Here is a 20,183-nt window from a genome sequence, read left to right on the forward strand (position 1 = left end):
AGTGACCTGGCACCTCTGTAACGTTATTTTAATGAAACATAAACTATATCGATTTTAACGGTATTGTCTTACCCTATATCTTGTTTGACAATATATCGATGTATCTTAAAAACTCGATATATTTCCCAGCCCTATCCTAAACTATCCTGGGTACATTGAGGACAAGTACAAGAAGCACGAAGCAACAGAACATTATAACAAAGTTCAGAGTTGGTCATACAAGAGAAGAAAAAACACTAACTACTGAAAAACAAAAAAACACTGGTTAATGTCAACACTGCCAGGTGGAGGACTCAGCCAATTGTATATATTATGTTAATGTAATATATACAATGCCAGACATACTGCAAAGAAGGAGAGAAATTAAATAGTGGAGGAGGAGGAGCTAACTTTAAAAAATGTAGCTTTATGTGCCACCTGAGGGTTACATTAACCATGCTCAACACTTCAACACCTAACACGGTAGGGGGCGGTAATGCCCAGGAAAGATGAGTAGAAGAAGGATTCGGGACCGGAAGTATTTTATTTAAAAAAAAAGAAGAACAAGAAGAAGCATTGTTGTACATGACAAAAGTAAACACTGCGACATTACAAAACTCTCACAAGTCAGTGGCATGCTTTTAGTTTGGAACTCTTCGTCATTACAAAGACATGAAGAAAAGATTTAACATCAACTTGGACGACTCAGCGTTCACCAAAGAAAGGACACCGGTCGGTATTTTGATATAATTTACACAAACTAAAATTTCAAATCAAGTTTGAAAATAACCTGCTTACTTCGAGACACACAGTCACGATAGTACGGTGAATAGTGAGGGTTTTTTTGCATGATTTATCTGGTAATTTTCGACTCTCAGTCTAACAGCATTTCCATGTGATTTTATTTGTATTTCAGCCAAAGCCGCAGTTTCAGTCTTCATTGAAAGGAGGACAAAACGCTTCAGCTTCAACTTCAGCAAGTACTTCTTCTGAGCCTGTGGACAAGCCCCTGTCATATGCAGACTATGTCGTCCAAAGTAAACGCAATGTCGCTGCCCCTCCTCAGACAGAGGGCTCCTCTAAAGTGTCCAGGACAGAAAGTGTTACCGATCTGAAGCAAACAGAGGATTCAGGAGGATGTGACACTGTTCAGGACCTTGCTAAAAGGACAGAAGGCGGGTCTGAAGGAGTTAAGGAGACGCTGATGGCTGGTACAGAGCAGAGAGAAGGGAACCTACAAGGGTCAGATCCATGCCTCAACATTGGTCCAAAGCAAATTGGGTCAGGTAGCAGCATTATTGTCAGTCCTCGACAGGTAAGTGTCTCTTAGGTGACAGAGGATATTGTTTTTTGTAGGAAACCACCTTTAATGCAAAAACCTCTGTACCTTCTTGTGCCCATTCAGAGTGACATTACATATAGTAAAGTAGTTTAGAGATATATTACGGCCCACTGAAGCTTTACAGAGTTTAAATATTTCCTCACAAGCTTGTAATAGGGTCAGTGTTTTTCCACTTGTGAGATTGCTTGCACAGTGGATATCTGAATTTTTGTATTTTTCCCTTTTCAGAGGGGAAATCCTATTCTGAAGTTTGTGAGGAGTGTTCCTTGGGAGTTTGGAGATGTTGCACCTGACTACGTTTTAGGCTTGACAACTTGCGCTCTTTTCCTCAGGTGAAGTTTGTGCCTCAGGTCTGTTGTGTGTGATGCTGAATCCAAAAGTGTTTGTTTGCATTGTTTACATAGAGGACTTTTTTTTGCAGTTGTCCCAACAAAATCTGGTTTTAAATGATACTTTTTCTCTATAAACAAAATTCATGTGTTAATATTTGCTGTGCATAAGTGGCTATATTCACTATTTTTCTTTTGTGTTTCATTCTCTTTCCTGTTTGTTGGATTGTAGTCTAAGGTATCACAATCTGAATCCAAACTACGTTCATGACCGTCTCAAACAGCTTGGACAGACCTTCACTCTGCGAGTGTTACTCGTACAAGTAGATGTGGTAAGTAAATACGTGTATGTTAAGCTTTGTATATATATATATATATATATATATACATGCACATAGTTCTGTTTACATCTGGTCACTACTGCACATAGTTATGGTTACATCTGTTTACATCTGTTAGTCCGATCTCTGTCCACTTATATCTACTCTTTTATATTTTATATCTTTAAGTTTAAGCTTTAAGTTGTATTTAAATTGACACTTTATATTTAGGTTAAAATGTTTCGTTTACTTGCACTGTTGTTAATATAATTTGTGTGCCTTTGAATTGCCCCCCGGGGACAAATAAAGTTTTTTGAATTGAATTGAATATATATTGTTATCATACTAGTATAATCTACTCTGCTGCAACTTTTACAAATGTATAGATTTATAAAGCAAGTTGATAACAAAAAAGAGACATAAAATACCTGTACACTTTTTTAGACCAGCTAGTTAACTGAAACACTGCTCAGATACGTGATGTTGCTATTTTTGAGCATTGGTATATTTAACCAAATGAAGCAGCCCGTTGTGAGCACTAAGTCATTAAGGGGGAGCTGTCGTGTATGCTATCCATGCAGAACTTTTAATTTGTTAACCTTGCCTCAGTGTAATTAGTTTCACTAAGGCTAGTGCACTTCAAGTCTGAAGTGTTCAGCTTGAGAAAAGTCTCAGTACTGCTTGCTGGAGAATATAAAAGCCATACTTCACAAATACTTGATACAGTATGATTCAGTATTTTTATATTAAAATAACTTTGATTGGAAAAAAACTCAGAATCAGGACATCTCTTTGTGGAACAAATCTAAAGTGTGTGTTCCAGTTTTGAAGCTTTAAAGATAAATGTAGATTTTCTCTCTGTGTCTCAGAAAGATCCTCATCATGCGTTGAAGGAGCTTGCTCGCATTTGCATCATGGCTGACTGCACTCTCATCTTGGCTTGGAGGTGAGAACTCCAACAGATTCCTAAGAAAACTGAACCGTTTGTTACTAGACACTGAAATACAGCAGAGTAACTTTTAAATGCTCACCATCCTGGCTGTTGGAGACATGGATAGATTTAAGTGTATCTTTAAGGTTAAGGTATGTATGTACTGTGGGATTATATTGAGTATGGGTGGGGATGTTGTATTGATTTAACTCAAAACTTGTTCTGTTATTTTTATTTATTGCATTTTTAATAAGTAGTTGATGTCTTTTCATACTTTGAAGCATCTCATTTAAACACTTTAATGCATAAAAAGATCATTTAGTCTTTTGTGTTGATCTGGAAACAATGAATCATATAATGACTGGTACCATACAATTTAAATCAAATGACCTATATTTAAACTAATCTTTTCTGTTTGTTTAACAGTCCAGAGGAGGCAGGGCGTTACCTGGAAACATACAAGTCATATGAAAAGAAGCCAGCAGACGTACTGATGGAGCAAGTTGAGAAAGACTATCTGTCAAAGGTGTGTAAATGTCTTGGTTTTTTAATCAATATTTAGAGGTTCAATGCTATTTTTAATGTGATAGTTTGTTTTCATAATAGCATTTGTCAAAAATGTATCATCCTGATTGAAATGATTTGCTTGAAGGTTACAGATTGCCTGACCACTGTGAAGTCAATAAACAAGACTGATGCCATAACCTTGTTGTCCACTTTCTCAGTGAGTATTACTATCAGATAGATGCTATACTATTATCTGTGTAGATGCAAAGACATATCCACAGGCTGATTTGATAGTGCTCTCCAAATTATTTGTGTTATAATATTTGGATTTAATGCAGTAATATGATCAGAGGGACTGATCTGAGATCTTTTTTTAAATACAGTCTGTGGAAGGAATCATCAGTGCTTCTAAAGAAGACTTGGTTCTCTGTCCGGGCCTTGGACCACAAAAAGTGAGTAAAAATACAGCACATGTGCAATGTGACTAAAATGAATGAAAGTTGGGAACATTTCTTAAATTACAATGATGACATTTTGTTATTTCAGGCAAAGCGGCTCTACGACGTGCTGCATAAACCCTTCCTCAAGTCTAAGACAAAATAAATCTGAAACTTACTACCAAGACTGATGACTGAACATGATGAACAGCATTCAAACACACTCCACAAGACTGAACAAAAAGTTCCTACACTCTTCGTCTACCTGTTGTTTACTCTCAGGATGAGCTCTTCTGTTGTTAGTTCTGTTAAATCTGTTATTGTAGAGCTATTGTGTGATACTGTTTGTTCATTGTTGAATATATTTTTCTATGAAAATAAACCTTTGTAATATTAAATGATCTATTATTTGCCTTATTTGTTTCTGTTGGTTTACATTGGAATAACGATTTTCATGAGCTCTAGAGAAGTATGCTTCTGTATATCAATAACTACTGAAAAACCACTTCAAGACACTTAGGTAAAAAACAAAAATGTACACCTTAAAGCAGTACAGCATGGGTTTTTTGGGGGGGATAGGCGTCTTGTGTATGAGAAAAAAATCACTTCTGTGCTGCCTTCAGGTGCTCCTCTGAAAGCCCCTTTTTCAGAAATCGGATGAGAACTTGTTAGCTTTTCTATACATGTATTCCAATAATTATGCATAAGTATCAGATAATACTTCAAAATAATTTTGGCAAAAGTTGAAAAAGGAAGAGATAATGAATGTGAAATTAGGTGATTTTCTAAATTCCGATTTTTCATTAATGTAACCCTAATGAATTGGGATGCTGATGCAGTGCTATAATCGACACATGTATTTGAACCGCTTACTGACTTAAAGATACTTCAAAGTAAAGTTTTGGGACTCTATTCCACGTTCTTAATATTTCCGACAGCACTTGAAGACATCGTTACTGATCATCTTGACGTCAAAACAGGAAGTGCTTTCGTGCTATCCGAGTGTAGTTGGAGTGAAAATTGTACCGCTCATTACGAAAAGAGGTATATGTTTCTTTGTGAGTCGTGAAAAAGTAAAGACGGTGTATTCAAGGAAACAAAACACCTGACTTGTCGAAGAAATTGCCGCAAGCCATGCAGACCGAGAAAGAAGGAGAAGATGATGTCTCTCCTGAGGAGTATGTTGCTCTGTCTGATTTCACTGCAAGTGGTAGCGACCAGGTTGGAGACCCACACGGCGTCTCGTAACTGCACACTTTCAAAACCAAAAGTTTAGGTCGAGAAGCTAGATGTAACTATTGTTCTTACTTTGCTTTGTTTAGCTTAGTTTCAGCAGGGGGGACAGACTGCTCGTACACACCAAACCTCCATCAGAGTGGTGGTGGGCAGAGCTGCAGGAGGTCAAAGGTTATGTAGGGTTAGCTGAGGATGAGGAGGAAGACTAAAGGACCCTTGGCAAGACGAAGAATACTTTGGCAGCTATGGTTTGACACGTAAAGACATCCCGAAGTCTTACAGGATTTTACAAGTTTTAATTTAGAGCTTAAAGTAAGACGTAAAAAGATAGTGTGATCCTCCAGGTAGTAGGTCCTGAAATAAACATCAACATATAGAGACATACAACTTACCTGAGGATAAACCCCATTTACTCATCATAATGAACACACATTTTCATTTAAATGTAACACAGACATATTCTCCGGGTTAAAAAAAAAGAGTATTGTCATTGTGATTGTCTTACATGATGGTGGTTAAGGTCTACCTGTAAAATAGAGAATTAAATAAAATCTTAACCAGGAAATATTGGCAATCTTTTTATATATATAATATGTTGTTGTTCTGTTTTGTTGTTGTTTTTTCCACATACAGAGGCTTCACTTGGAGATGTTGTCAGACAAGAGCCGCACTGAGGCGTACCGGCAGGTTGTGCCTCACTGAAGAACAAGGTGGTGATGGACCTCGGCTGTGGGACTGGTATCATCAGCTTGTTCTGCGCTCAGCTGGCACAGCCCTCATTGGTAATGTAAACACAATGGCTCTGTGTCTATCTCTCACACAAACACATGTGCTGCTGGTTATGTAGCAGAAAGATAAAGGACTGACAGCCCGGTTTAGTTTCAGAAACTTCAGTTGCAATTACGTTTTGATTTATCTACCATTTCCAAACAGTAAATGACCATTTACATATTTATAAAAGTTGATTCATATTGAGTTTTTGGGTATTTATTAATTCAAAACATAAATAAATGAATAGGAACTTTCACTTCCTGATTCTAATAAGTTAATGTATATACATTTTTACACTTTCAAAGTTGTTTGTTGAATTGTGTTTTTTAAAGCTTGTGATTTTGCAGCATTGTTGACTTATTGGGTATTATACTCCGATGTAGCCTTGCGTTTTATGATACAGTTTTGTATATTATTAAATGAGTCAGACAGATTGCTTTTACATGCAGCACCTTCGTCTGTATTTTGAAAACCTGGCGTAACAAGGTCTAATACAACTTTTTCTTTCAATGTTGTGGAACTCCCAAAGACCTGCGAACCCCTTTTTAATGTTCCTTTTCAGTCAAAACAACTTGTCAGGCCACCTTTATCATTATAATAAAGTCAAATCTGAATATCTTGAAAATGTACATAACCAATATTTTCTTACCTAGAAATATTTGTTACAATTAAAAGCTGATTACATCGACTTCCACACAACTTACTCTATTCTATTCTAAGTTTAAGGTGTATCAAACTTTTGTGTACTTCTACTCCCATCTGCTGGAGAATCAGTGCTGCCACCTGATTTAATCAGCACACTGTATGAGTGTATCTGTGTTGTTGTAGGTGTATGCTGTGGAAGCGAGCTCCATGGCGGATTACACCCGGCAGCTGGTGAAGCAAAATGGCAGTGAGGAGGTGGTCTCTGTGCTCCAGGCTCGAGCAGAGGAGATCGAGCTGCCAGAGCGGGTGGATGTCCTGGTGTCTGAGTGGATGGGAAACTGCCTGCTGGTAATTATGACACTGTCAAAATTAAAAATAATGATTTGAGGTGATGTGCAAAGATTCCTCTTACTTGAATGCTTCATCCAAGTATAATTACATCATTATTAGATAACATCTCCTTCTTCTTCTTCTTCTTTTTCTCCTTCTTCTGGTATAGTTTGAGTTCATGGTTGAGTCAGTTCTGCTGGCCAGGGACCGCTGGCTCAGGGAAGGCGGCGTCATGTGGCCCTCGTCTGCAGCCCTCACCCTGGTGCCGTGTCAGGCCCACAGCTATTATGATGAGAAAATGGCCTTCTGGGAGCGACCCTACGGCCTGGACTTCACTCCGCTTCAGTAAGGGTTGTTAAGATGGTCAGCTTTTATCAGTAGATTTTGTCCTGTCTCACTTCTTTATTTTTACATAGATTGTCTGGAACTAACAAGATCACATGTTTTAAATATCATTAGTAATCACTGTAATAAATCAAAATAGATCTTGATTTCAGAAGAAGTAGTTGAATTATTTTGTGCATTGATATTTGAGTTGCTAGGGAGTGATGCTGTATATATTTTTTTTAGATTTATTTTTGGGCTTTTTATCTATTTACTGTAGATAAAGGACAGAGTCAGAAATCAGGGACAGAGAGAGAGTGGGTAACGAAATGCGGGAAAGGAGCCACAGGTTGAATTTGAACCCGGGCCGCCTGCTTTATGGAGCTAACTATGAAATAACTCCTTAGTTATAAGTTCTGATTCGCATTTCTGAAGTTTGACTCTCCCTTCATTTCTCTACTTTCATTGTAATTTGAGTTTTAGCATAGAATAGACAAATTACTCATCAAAAGTCTGACTAATCTGCTCATGGCAGAGAGACCTGGATTAGGTGTTTAGTTGTGACTGTACCCTGATGTCTGTCAGAGCTAACATGTCTTCGTTTCTCAAACTTAAGTCAGGATATGGTGACTGCGTTAGAAAGAGTTTAATATTATGATACACATGTACAAAGAGTTCAGACAAGTTGGACTAAAAACTTTTGTTCCAACAACTATCATTGCATCGAGTCACCTCTGACAGTCTCAAATGATTTGAGAAATCTTTAGCCCAATGTTCTTAAAGCTGTTGCAGGATTTTTTCCCACATCTGAAACAAAGCAGTTTTACGGTAAGACATATTTTGGTGCCAATTTATGACAGAATGAAGCAAACACAGGTTCATATTAATAAATACTGCTGACCTACATTTCTGTTTAAACAGGCTACATCGGACTGTTTGAATGAAATGACTATGATTAACACAAACTTTTTATTCGTCTCCTTTTTTTTTAACTTATTAGTAACCTCATATCCTAAATTCCATTTCTCCCGCTCTTTTTAAGTTTCATAAGTCTTTTAGCAGCAACCTAATCTACTGAGGGCATTAAGTATCGTTTCGTCTCTGCAGGCCCCTGGCACAGCAGGAGTTCTTCACCAAGCCGAAGTTCAGCCACCTCATCGAGAACTGCCAACTGCCTCTCCACTCCCAGTGATGTCATCAGCCTGGATATGTCCACGCTGCAAATCAATGGCCTGGAGGTACTGCATGGGTGTGCATTTCTTTGATAGAGATTGCTCCATCCCATTGGAGTTGGGTTGTAATGTAACTCTCTGTTTCATTTCTCAGGAAATAAAGGGTCAGTTTCAGTTTTGTGTGGCGAAACCCAGTGTTTTTCATGGATTCACCACTTGGTTTACGGCTCATTTTGAGAGTCTGGAGACGGGATGTCCACCAGTGGAGCCAAACACGGGGCCTCACTTCGAGTAAAACTTCTAAGAATGCAAAAATAACTTTGTTACAACATGAATAAAGGATAGTTTATTCAGTGACAGCAGTGCAATGTTTACATGCCTATACATATAATTCAATAAATCAAAATGAGTGAGGCAGACATACATAAACTTTAGACTTTATAGCAAATGCCTTTCAAAGTTTGAAAAAGTCAAAACCTTCACTGCATGATTTTTAAAATTCCTCTTCAGGCCTACACACTGGAAGCAGACTCTCTTCATGCTTGACAACCCAGTAAGCGTGTGTGCAGGGGAGTCCATCAGTGGAAGCGTTGTCCTGCACAGGAATCCCGTGTGGAGACACCATATGACCATCACCCTGCATTCGAACATTAACGGCAGCACAGAGGAAACAGAAAACTGCAAGGCAAACATCTCATCTACCCTTTTTTTTTTACCTTATAATTAGTGTTGCATTGATCTTATCCAATTACACTTTTATGTTTCATTCTTTTGCAGTGTGACTCTGCTTTACACATACGACCCTTAAATAGTCCTGACTTCACCTCTCAGCCCTTACTGTCTTTTTTTTGTTTTTTCTCTGTCCATAGGTCGGTACAAAGAGTTTTCCTCTGTGGAGGTGACAGATGCTCCATCTGCATGTGGAGCTGCAGAAATGCATTTCAGCTCTGGGTCTGTGAGGTATCAGCTGCTGATCTGGAAAACAGTGTGACAGTCCAGTAACAGCTCATCTGGCAGCACATGTAGACTTACAGAGTTAAAGCCTTTACATTACAACCCCAGGTGATTCAGCATACCACGAGCAATGTTACAAAGGAGACGAACACAGAAGTTAAGAGCTAAAAGTTATTTTGGGAGAATTAATGTCACTTTGACTCAAATGCTAACTGGGCTAGGAGGGCATTACAGAAATGTTCATACAACAGCGTGTTAACAGATATTTGTCTCAAAGTGCAACATAATAAATATCCCCCACATTAAGCTTTTATGTTCATTTTACTCTGTGCATTTTTTTGTTGGACAATATGCATTGTATTTACAGTTTGTACTTTATACACGTGCTTTAAATGTCAAAAGACTTGGAATTAAGGAAACAACATAAACCCTTCATTATAATATGAAGGTTCAATGTACATTAAATACACCATTTTAGTGCTTGCAAAGATAAATAATCATTTGTGATACAATTCTTAGAATAAAACTACAACTTTTTTCAGAATAATTTAACTACAAATTAGCTTTTTGTCCCTTTCTGTTAGAATTTGTAAACGTGACTTTCATCTGTTTTACCACCAACAGTTGAAGCATTCTTTTTTATAAAGACATTAAACATGACTTTCCCTCCTCTTGCTCAAGGCTCTGTTTTAATCTTGGCTTTAGCTCTGGAGCGTGTGTTGACCTCTGAGGACAGAGGCTGAGGGGGTGAGGACTCTGGAGAAGAAGGCCTGGAGAGCGGCACAAACAGAGGAGGTTTAACAACTCTGTCTTTGACTTTGTTTTTATCACGTTTCTGCCTCAAGTGTTTATCACAGTGGTTCACAAAGGTGTCCAGCTTGACAAAGGTTTTGTTGCACACTTTGCAATGATAAGGCCTTTGTCCTTTTTTGAGGCGAATGTGCAGCCTTATGTATGATGACCGTACGAAGGTGCGGCAACAGACACCACACTTCAGATCCTCTGAGCTACTTTGTGTCTGCTGGGGCTGAGAGGTCGCTGGAGCTGGAGCTGGTTTTGCCTGCCCAGACGACTCTTGTGCCTTGTGAGTGAGCAGGGCAGACAGATGCCGAAACCCCTCACCACACTGCTCACACTTGTACGGCCGCTCTCCTGTGTGCAGACGCACATGTGCGAGGAGCCCGGCCTTCTGTGTGAACGACTTGTCACAGTAGGTGCACTTGAAGGGCTTCTCGCCGGTGTGGAGCCGGCGGTGGGTCTTCAGGTGTGAGGCACGGCCGAAGGTCTTGCCACACTCCGGGCACTTAAACGGCCGGTCCCCGCTGTGGATTAACTTGTGTGCCATCAGGTGGGACGACTGGTGGAAGTACTTCCCGCAGGTGCTGCATCTGAACTTCCTCTCTTTGTTGTGGGAGGAGAGGTGAAGGGTCAGGTGGGCAGACGATATGAACGTTTTGGAGCAGACGCTGCAGCTGTGAGGATCCAGGCGCATGCGCCGGTGTGGGCGTCGACCATTGGGGAGGCTGCTTCCTTCCTGACAGGCTTGACATTTTGAAGGGCTGTCTGCTTTGTGCACAGTATGCTGCTGTTTAGCAGTGGCTACCTTTGAATCAGAGTCAGAGTCAGGCTGTGTCTGGCTGAAACTGCAGCCGCAGTCTGAGCACTGCACAGCCTGTTGTCCTTCATCACTGCTTTTATCCAACATGTCTGCTTACCCGAGGGAGGGGGGTGGGCTTTTCATCCTGGGAGACATCGGGTCATCTGAAAGTGATAGGTGCAGCTGAGAGAAAATGGCTACATCACGGAAATACAGGCTGTCGGAGAATCTTTAGTTTTACTCGTTACTGAGGTCAAACAGTGATCACTTTACGCACAGGGCTGATTGAAATGACAGCCAGACAAATCACAACACATGACATTTAGTAAAAACCTGATAAAACTAGCTCACCAAACAACTGTATTGTAGGCCTATAGGTTCGCACGATACAATAAGGATGCGAATAACAATAGATCGTAAACAAAGACTTAACATACCGTGTTCATTCTTTCTAAGAGAAATGCGCACTATTTAAAGGTATTCGTCTTGAAGCGCAGTGAAAACATCATATACAGCCAGATAACAGCGGAGGGGTTGTCTGCAGAATGGTTTTCCTGCAGGAGGCTCTCCGCTTCTCTTCCTATCACTGTTGGGCTGCAGCAGCATCTAGCGAGTGGCGGAATAACTGTAATACAATGTTTAACACCATCATGTCTGCAGGGTCAATGAATCAGCACAGGACAACTGATGAGAAAATTCAACTGTCCAATTTCGTCCCTGACAATAATGTTTCCTACATCATGTGTTCTTCTTCTGCTGGGTGCAGCATGCAGATATTCATTACAATGAAATGACGGTCTTTTCTGTGTTTTTTTGTGATTATTTGTTTATAGTCATTCTCGGCAACAGGCCATCTGAAGGACATTCTCGGAAATAATGAGGTTCATCGTAAGTTTCATCAGATAAGTTTCGTTTCATTGAGTCTGGCAGAAGAAACAGTATTTTGATGAGGAGGATATCCTCGACTCCCAAGAGTGTATGCAAAGTGTCTGTTTTTAAGTTTCGTTTCGGATGAAGTGGTTCTGATTTGACTTGGATGGGAAACGAAAGTAAAGGACAGGGGGTCAGAGAAGGAAGTGGGTGTTGGCATCAGCATCCTTTATAAACTGAACGCGGATGAAAACTGAGTTTCTGAACTTCGCAACGCCGGCGATGATGCGACTCTTGGACCAACTCGTCTGAGGTACAGTTCACTGTTTTAATCTACGTCAGTGTTATCGTATAGCCTAACATGTAGTAGGGCGAAGTCAGGGATATTTTGACAATTTGGGATTTTCTGTCTTTTATTAGCTTTCCATGAATTAAAAAAAAAAAGTCCAAAACATAAAAAAACATGATGCATGTCTGAATGTATTCGACTTCTGAAGATGTTGGGCTACATTTTCCTTCAAGAGAAAGGAAGGTTTTTTTTCTATTAGTCCCAGAAGGAATCGGCCTTCACCAAAGTGTTGACCTTAATATTTACAGTCTATGGTGTTAACTGGTTTGGCAACAATTAGGTGTTTAGTCAACACATTGAATTATTGATTAAGGCTACTGTGAGGATGTTTTATATTTCATACATTTTATTTCCTTAAAGGCTCTGTACAGCCACACGTGTTTTAAATAATTCTGGCAGATTAGACCAGGAATGGTTGTAAACAGTTGGACCTATGGTGAGAATTTCTGATGCAATAAATTCTCAACACCAAACATAGTGACAGGTCGTCAAGTCCTCCTTCCTAAATGGTTTCTTCAAGCTGAACAGGGCATGGAGCTGTCAGTCAAACACATTTGACCACACCTACATATTCCTGACAAGACGACTCATTTTATACTGTGATTTTTCTCTCTGACTCAAATCCTAATGTCATAAATTCCAAATTATCGTCTGATCTTCAGTTCTTACATGACTGGTTGAAAAATAATCATTTGACCATCAATGTAAAGAAAACTGAGTGTATGTACTTTTTTTTAATTACATTCACTGATCCCATCACCTTTGCAAGCCAAGATCTTGTCATCACAAAGACCTACAAATATCTTGGTGTGCTACTTGATTTGCATCTTACATAACGTGAACACACCTCTAAACTAACTACTAAACTGAGTCAGAAACTTTGTGTATAATTATAATTTTTTTACGATCAACATTTTTTTTATTTTTACAGATATACAAAACATAGGACAGTCATACCATGAAATCCAATATAGGCCTGCACTCCACCTTTGTGAACAAACTTTATGTGTATAATAAGATCAGATCATATCTGTCCTTCTCTGTTTCTGAAACGTACCTACATGCAATTGTGTTTTCATCAATTTCCTACTGTCTTCCAATCTGGTCTGTACCTTAATATTTACAGTCTGTAGTCATGCACACAAGGAGGTTTGGGAACCACTAATCTTAAATGCCCTTACACCATTAATAGGGTATAAATGTTCTGATAATAATATTTATTTAGAATGTTATTTGCGTTTATTTCTGTACTTCCTTATCCATCTCTCCTGCTTTGGTTTTGAGTATTACTCAACTCTAGAGGTGCAGCCAGCCTCAATTACTGCCAGAATGGGTTACATGCACTAACAATCATACAGCTTTATTACTATTGGAGCAGTTTGTAGGAAAGTTAATATAAACTCCATAGAACAGCATCAAAATCTAATTCATTAACATCCAAAGTTAGGGACAACGTGAAAGCATGAGTTACTTTTTATACTTGTGATTTTTTTTACTGCCAAATAATAGTGTTCAAGTTTGTGTAGGCCTATCAGCTACATTATGTGTGTGAGTCTCAAGCTCTACTAAATGCAACTTCTCAGAGTTTTGGGAGTTATATAACATAGGTCTGTTGCATAACCTAAGCGGCAAGCAAATCAAACATCTCATTAACTGTTGCTAGTCTGGCATAACCTGTTCAAGGAACTTCCTCTTCACCTGTTTATCTGATGAATCTAGCCTGCATCATTTATTTCTACAAAAGTAATAGGCCTACAACTATACTTAAACTGTTAAGGGTGAAATGAGCCACTGACTATCATCTCAACATCACTTGAAAGTGTTACATAGCGTAGAGTCATTGTTAAACGTTGTAATGCTTTTGTTACAATACTTTTTACTCTTTTGCAGAATCAGGCCGAGCCAGGAAGGATGAGTTCCAAGGCAAAGAAAAAATCTCGGTGAGATTAATTCCTGAGGGGGGGGAGGTCTTGGTTAATGAATTATTAAACTTAACAAGCTTTTTTGCACGACTGAAAAACCTTCACATCTATAAAGAAGCTTGAATGCTTTACATTGATTGATAATAATATATAATTGATCATTTATTTTCCCAGTGAAACAAAAGGTATCATCTACCTTTCAAGTATTGCTCCTTTATACTATTGGCTAAATGGATAGTTGAAATATACTTTGACCTTTATTTATTGCTCTTTGTTGATTTTAACATTAGTTTCTTATTTTTTGACCCTCCCACATTGTTTAGAACGTCCTTCGGGGCAACAGCGCCGCCCTTCATTGACTACCTGCAAGATATTCTGCGACGATATCCAGATGGTGGACAAATTTTGAAGGTCAGTACAATGATATGTGAAATACTGGTTAATTAGACTACTTCATTTACCATTTTATGATTTTGACGGTAAAAATCTGGTGATCCATTTTGTAAATAGTTGTCTATGCTGTGTTAATAACTTAGGAGCACATAAAGAGCAAAAACATTCAGGATATATTTAAAGTTTCCTACATTTTGTTATTATGTAACAAAGGCTGGAAAGATATTTTACCAGGTAAAAAATCTTTTATGGTAGGATCTTTTTTAATTCCTTTTTGGAGCCAAAATGTTTTATAATTTGTTATTTTATTTCTGCCTGAGACCTTGGTAAATTGTGATTTTGTATAATGAGTGTAATTCCAGCACTGAACACTGGGTGGAGTCTTGGTTTGTGAAGGGAATAAAGCCATGACTCCAGGGTTACAATTGTGTATATTTCACTTTATAATACTTTCTGTAAAGCACTTTGAAATGCCTCTGTATGAAATATGCTGCACAAATAACCTTACATGAATGTTCAGACAAGAAAGACAAATTCAAGCATTAAGTAGCAGCTTTCAAGACTCAAACATGACACATGACATAAAACATTGTTAAATCTATCTATCTATCTATATATATATCTATATGGCAAGCCGTTCAGGAAATTAATATATTGAATGAAACTTAGAATATATGGAATGGAACTTTGAATATATTATATATATATTATTATTAGGGCTGGGCAAGGATTAAAAGTTTTAATCGCGTTAATCGCATGAGTTCCTGTGATTAATCACAATTAATCACATTGTTATACGCAAAATCCAATAATGAATTAAAAAGTAGTGTATAGCACACTTTTATTGTAAATGTACTTCTCAACTTAAACAATGTAATCAAAGCAAATAAATACAAAACTAAAGCTTATTGCCACTGCAAGGGCATAATGTCATCCTGTTTGTTATATTAAAAAAAAACTGCCCAGAAAGGTTTTAGGCTAAGAGGTATAATGAAAATGTCGGGACGCCATTTTTGTTGTACTTGTCATTTTGAAATTCTTTAGTTTATAATCTTTTTGAATTCATCTTCAAAGTTGCTAATGTTAATGTATTTTTCTGAACTGCAATATTATTCAAGCAGTTGATGTTGACATGTTATTAATTAAATGCGCTGCATACTCTACACCACCAGGTGGAGTCTGTGAGTGACAGTGACATGCAGGAGTTCAGATAAGAAGAGTGTTGTTGTTGTGATGCTCCGGAGTTAGCAAGAAAGCTGTAGTTATTATTGAGCAGCTGAAGAGACTCGTAGGCAGAGTGAATGGAGGTACTGGGTCTTTGTTAAACGCTTAAATAAAGTGAAGACAAGTGAAACGACCTTTCAGCGTCCGCCTGAGTTTCTGGCTGCAACATATTTTGGAGTACTTATCAAGTACTCCGGTGATAAGAAAATTCAACTTGGCAGTTTCCTCTTTCCTGTGAGCGCCGCAGCAGTAAGCAACATACGAGGCTCACTCACGATGGAATTTTACTAAATAAAAGCCAGTGAGCAACATACTTTTACAATAAGAAAATAAATAATAAAAACTGCCTTAATGCGAGATAAAATAATTGTCGGCGATAATTAATTAATTAAAATAACGAAATAGCGAAAATAACGCGTTAACTTGCCCAGCCCTAATTATTATATATATATGAATGGAAGTCCGTAGTGTTATTTCAGCTAACAACTCAGACTAAAAAAATCTCTAAAGATGTATGTACAAAGTGTGCTCAGCAATGTTTTAGCATTACTACTCATAAGCAGTAAAAGTGTTCTAATCATTGAACTATGATCTTCAAGGTGATGCTTTCTACATTCTATATTATTCATATCATTTTGAATACGACCAGCAACTTTTCAAAAAAGTTTTGATGTTCAAGAAAGTATTGGTATATTTCAGCTGATGTCATTTTGCAAAACCAGCATATTCAGCAGGGTGTCTTTTTGATGACAACAATGAAACTGGTGGATTTGGAGAATTTAAATCAGCTTCAATTCAATATATTCAGACTTTGTTCAATATATTCAGACTTCATTCCATATATTCAAAGTTTCATTCCATATATTCAAGTTTTCATTCAATATATTCAAAGTTTGCGGCTTGCCATATATATACATATATATATATATGTGTAGCGTAATTAAATTATTAAGATGTTATATCTTTATTTAACCTCGGATTAAAAGAAGGGGGCACCACTTCCTGTTAAAGGAAGAAAATAACTTTAATGGTATAAGTTAATTAATTAATCAGTCAGTTTCATATCTTGAAAGAAGTAAGTTCTGGAAATGTTAAACAAGAAAACACAGACAAAGTCCTGAATTTTATGTGTAAAATTTAATATAAAAGGGGTAAACAATAATGTATAGATGAAACAGATAAAGAATATGATTATTATGATCAGGATAATGCAATTATAATGTATGGTGACATTATATATTTAGTAATGAGATAAGACGCGGTATTGTTTGAATGACTTGATCAGAAAATGGTCAAAAAGAAAAAATTGATAAAGGAATTTTGGGATTCTATTTGGATTTAAAGGAGGGCTCTGAATAGACACGACTCAAGACTCAATCTTCCAACACCCCTCGCCACCAGCAGTCTTACTGTGAGATGTGTTCAATTGAACTCTGCCGGCTGGTCCCGCGTTTCAGTCTCTGGCAAGCGATTCTTTTCAGGCCCAGAGAGGTCCACGGGTCAGATTAGATGCTTTAACACCTTGGTCGGAGTGTGCAGCCGGGATGGAGATTGTACGTCGGTTCAGCCTTCGTCTCAGAAGCTCCAAGAGGATCCAACAGGAAAAAATATTAAAGAGTCTTTTGATACGTCGATTTCCAATTCAGATTAACCTGATGGCCATCTTGATGAATCCAAACTAAGTAATTGGCGTTCAAAATTGAAGAGCAAAGACTTTAGAGAAGAAAGTTCAAAAACCTTGCTTGAGCCAGAAAGAATTGATGTTTCCAAAAATTGTGGGTGAAAAAGAAAGTTCGGCAGAGACTCGTCTCTACAGCACAAACTTAAAAGAAGTGATTCGGACCGAAGTCCGAAGAGAAGCGAGCAAGAGCTGAAGCTCTAAACTTCAAGAAACCAAAACTAAGAAGAATCAAAGATCTGAGCTCCGTGTGAGCTCTTATCACCTGGATGGGAGGAGGGGGGTCTGCAGGCAAAGAGGGGTGCCACCCACGGGTGACTCCCATTCTGACCGGAGGACAATTGTTTAAACTAAACTGAGTTTACTCAATAAGATTAAGAATAAGAATCTAAACATATATACGTCACCATACATTCATTTCGATATTATTTCTATCAGATCCACGTTGATGTAGGTTCACGTTATGTTTAGACAAACATTTCTATCAGATTCATGTTGAGATGAAAATCACACCATCTGGGAACATCCTCAGTTAATCCCAGCCTGTAGGTGAACAAAAACATGTTATACAGTCAACATTCTTAATAAGACATATTAATAAAGTAGGAAAAGAAATTGGTGTCCTTAAATAACACCTTCTATAGCTAATATCAAAGAGTATGCTTTATAACACGTCTAAATGTATAATTATGAAGGTTACGTATTCATGGAAATTCTAACACTAGATGGCAATAGCGCTCCATGTCAAATTCTTATTAAACATAATATAACTCTTATTCCTATTCTGAAAATCAGATTTTGAGTTTAAAAAGATGATTATAATACATTCAATGTGACAATTACAAATATCTAGATGAAGAAAGACATAAATGTTCATTTGATGCAGAATTGAACGCTGTGGTTTAATCAGTCCTTCAGCAGTAGTTCAACAGATGGTCAATTTTACGACTTTGCAGAGACTGGTTTCGGTCATAGTTGATGTCTTTGGGGTCAATTTGTAGCAGAGTGTTCTGTTTCCGCTCGGTTGTTTACTCCAGGTGTTGTAAAAGTTCATAACATCCTGTCTGAGAGGGAGACTTAAATCATTGATCAGTTACTTTGTAAAAAAAGAACCCAGATGTTAATCCACAGTCCTGAGTCCTGTAGGAAGAGAGGTCGTAAAACGTGACTGCTGATAAAGGCTACATATGTATATATATATATATATATATATATTCCACAGTGGTATAAGTAGCTATAATGACATATGAAATGTCAATTTTATTGTCATAAAATTTCTCTAAATATATAATAAATAAAATAGCATACCATGGATCGCAGGAAGGTCTATTTTTTGACGTGTGTGTGTGTGTGTGTGTGTGTGTGTGTGTGTGTGTGTGTGTGTGTGTGTGTGGGTGTGGGTGTGTGGGTTTGTGTGTGCGTGTCTCACTCTGTACTGCTTAAATAGACCTGACCTTAATTGACCATTGCTTTACCAACCAATCAGAGACACAGTAGGGTGGGTCCTTGTGGATTGTGAATAATAAATGTAATAAGGCTTTTTTTTATGTAATCCTGTTTTTTTTTGTTTGTTTGTTTTTTAAACTTATTTTCCTTTCTTACTTGTAGTTGCATTGAATGTGTGACTTCTGCAATATAATTAAGGTTTTTATTTATTGATTGATTTTGGAGACAATGAAAAAGTGAGACATGAGTTTCACGGGCTTTAAAAAACAAGTATTAGATGACATTAGTGATGTGATGTGAACACAGAGATTCAGCTGATGGAACAGTCTTTTGGGAGTCACTAGCATAACGTTACTATGGTAATTCAGCAGGGATTCATACAGCCAACTGTAATGGAATGAAACTCACACTAACATGAGCCAGACTCATCGAAATAAGCGAGGCTGCTCCTTAATCCTGCTTCATGTAATTCCCCCCTGTTCACGTCTCAGTGACCTATTGAGATAAATATTACATTTGAATCATGCAAAACAAGCATCATTTCTCTCTGTGTATTTTACCCATCAGTGAAATAAAGTGAAAAGGCATTGTAATAGTCATGACGGCTACAGGAAGATGAAGTGTATTGCTGCCTCATGTTTCCTTCCAGATGATTTGTTATTTTTTAGCTACACTGTAAACACAAGGTACTTACAATACATTGTGGGTAAGCTTTTTGTGTAACATAACTATCATACTGGTGTTAGTCATTTATGATTGATGTCCTTCTTTAGGTATAACCTACATCTTATGACAAGTTGCTTCTTTACAAGTGCCTTTATTAAACTGACAGACATTATGCATAAGAAATTAGAACTATTACATTTATTTTATCCTGGGATAATAAAAAAAGGATGTCACATTCAGTAAAAACCAATGATCATACTGTATTAGCTTTGATTGTTGCACTGAGTGGCCATCTACTGAGGGACCACAGAGGAGCAAACAATGGCATATTCAGTGGTGCAAAGGAACATGGGAATCCTTAAGTTTAGTTTTGGTCTACTAAGCTCTGCTGCTAATAGTTATTGTTTGTTTTGTTTTGTCAACAGGAGCTCATTCAAAATGCAGATGACGCTAAAGCCACAGAAGTGGTTTTCATCCACGATGAGAGAAGCTACGGGACTGAGAGCCTTTGGACGGACGAATTGGGAGAATACCAAGGTATGCAAGATGTTTCTTGAAATCAGTTGTGGTTTTTATGTGTGTTGATAAATGACGAAAATGACTAATAAATGTAATCTTGAATCTTGATGTCTTTTTAAACTAATCAAAAATGAATAAACACACACACACACACACACACACACACACACACACACACACACACACATACAGTATACATACATACATAAGGTTGCCCAATGACATTTTGTAAACCCCTGATA

At 37.8% G+C, this 20,183-nt stretch overlaps 4 protein-coding genes across 5 annotated transcripts; 3 read left to right on the forward strand and 1 right to left on the reverse strand.

Moving 5' to 3' along the window:
- Positions 1 to 518: 518 nt before the first annotated feature.
- ercc1 (excision repair cross-complementation group 1) lies at positions 519 to 4,243 on the forward strand. Its single transcript, XM_061054267.1, has 9 exons — positions 519 to 711; positions 896 to 1,294; positions 1,550 to 1,653; positions 1,883 to 1,982; positions 2,840 to 2,916; positions 3,328 to 3,427; positions 3,554 to 3,625; positions 3,792 to 3,860; positions 3,955 to 4,243. The coding sequence occupies exons 1-9, from the start codon at positions 652 to 654 to the stop codon at positions 4,009 to 4,011; spliced, it is 1,038 nt and encodes a 345-aa protein (XP_060910250.1). The 5' UTR covers positions 519 to 651; the 3' UTR covers positions 4,012 to 4,243.
- Positions 4,244 to 4,799: 556 nt separating this feature from the next.
- Positions 4,800 to 9,590, forward strand: prmt2 (protein arginine methyltransferase 2). The gene is given in 11 exon segments (XM_061054270.1): positions 4,800 to 5,066; positions 5,168 to 5,279; positions 5,282 to 5,354; positions 5,717 to 5,769; positions 5,772 to 5,863; positions 6,681 to 6,845; positions 6,997 to 7,172; positions 8,259 to 8,313; positions 8,315 to 8,389; positions 8,478 to 8,614; positions 8,834 to 9,590. Coding segments are annotated over 11 exon segments (1,242 nt in total). The 5' UTR covers positions 4,800 to 4,979; the 3' UTR covers positions 9,051 to 9,590.
- LOC132987295 (zinc finger protein 774) lies at positions 8,652 to 11,471 on the reverse strand. 2 transcript variants are annotated; one of them, XR_009675605.1, is made up of 3 exons: positions 11,312 to 11,471; positions 9,201 to 11,038; positions 8,652 to 9,016 (listed from the first exon to the last, which is right to left on the reverse strand). XR_009675605.1 is itself a non-coding variant. In XM_061054268.1 (2 exons), exon 2 carries the CDS (start codon positions 10,980 to 10,982, stop codon positions 9,954 to 9,956), a length of 1,029 nt encoding a protein of 342 aa, XP_060910251.1. In that variant the 5' UTR covers positions 10,983 to 11,038; positions 11,312 to 11,471; the 3' UTR covers positions 8,652 to 9,953. The 2 variants fall into 2 exon arrangements, 1 of the variants encoding a protein (XP_060910251.1); XM_061054268.1 differs by having other exon boundaries at positions 8,652 to 11,038.
- Positions 11,472 to 11,576: 105 nt separating this feature from the next.
- On the forward strand, positions 11,577 to 19,996 carry LOC132987296 (sacsin-like). Its single transcript, XM_061054269.1, has 4 exons — positions 11,577 to 12,057; positions 13,984 to 14,033; positions 14,339 to 14,426; positions 19,848 to 19,996. Exons 2-4 carry the CDS (start codon positions 14,005 to 14,007, stop codon positions 19,977 to 19,979), a joined length of 249 nt encoding a protein of 82 aa, XP_060910252.1. The 5' UTR covers positions 11,577 to 12,057; positions 13,984 to 14,004; the 3' UTR covers positions 19,980 to 19,996.
- Positions 19,997 to 20,183: the final 187 nt, after the last annotated feature.

The sequence above is a fragment of the Labrus mixtus genome, chromosome 13 (assembly GCF_963584025.1).
Source record: "Labrus mixtus chromosome 13, fLabMix1.1, whole genome shotgun sequence".
In the NCBI taxonomy this organism is placed as follows: domain Eukaryota; kingdom Metazoa; phylum Chordata; class Actinopteri; order Labriformes; family Labridae; genus Labrus; species Labrus mixtus.

Coding starts and splice junctions, on each gene's coding strand:
- LOC132987295 (XM_061054268.1), bottom strand. CDS start 10,982: ATGTTGGATAAAAGCAGTGATGAAGGACAACAGGCTGTGCAGTGCTCA.
- LOC132987296 (XM_061054269.1), top strand. CDS start 14,005: ATGAGTTCCAAGGCAAAGAAAAAATCTCG. Junction 14,034..14,338: donor AAGGCAAAGAAAAAATCTCG/GTGAGATTAATT, acceptor CACATTGTTTAG/AACGTCCTTCGGGGCAACAG. Junction 14,427..19,847: donor ATGGTGGACAAATTTTGAAG/GTCAGTACAATG, acceptor TTTTGTCAACAG/GAGCTCATTCAAAATGCAGA.
- ercc1 (XM_061054267.1), top strand. CDS start 652: ATGAAGAAAAGATTTAACATCAACTTGGACGACTCAGCGTTCACCAAA. Junction 2,917..3,327: donor ACTCTCATCTTGGCTTGGAG/GTGAGAACTCCA, acceptor TTTGTTTAACAG/TCCAGAGGAGGCAGGGCGTT. Junction 3,626..3,791: donor CCTTGTTGTCCACTTTCTCA/GTGAGTATTACT, acceptor TTTTAAATACAG/TCTGTGGAAGGAATCATCAG.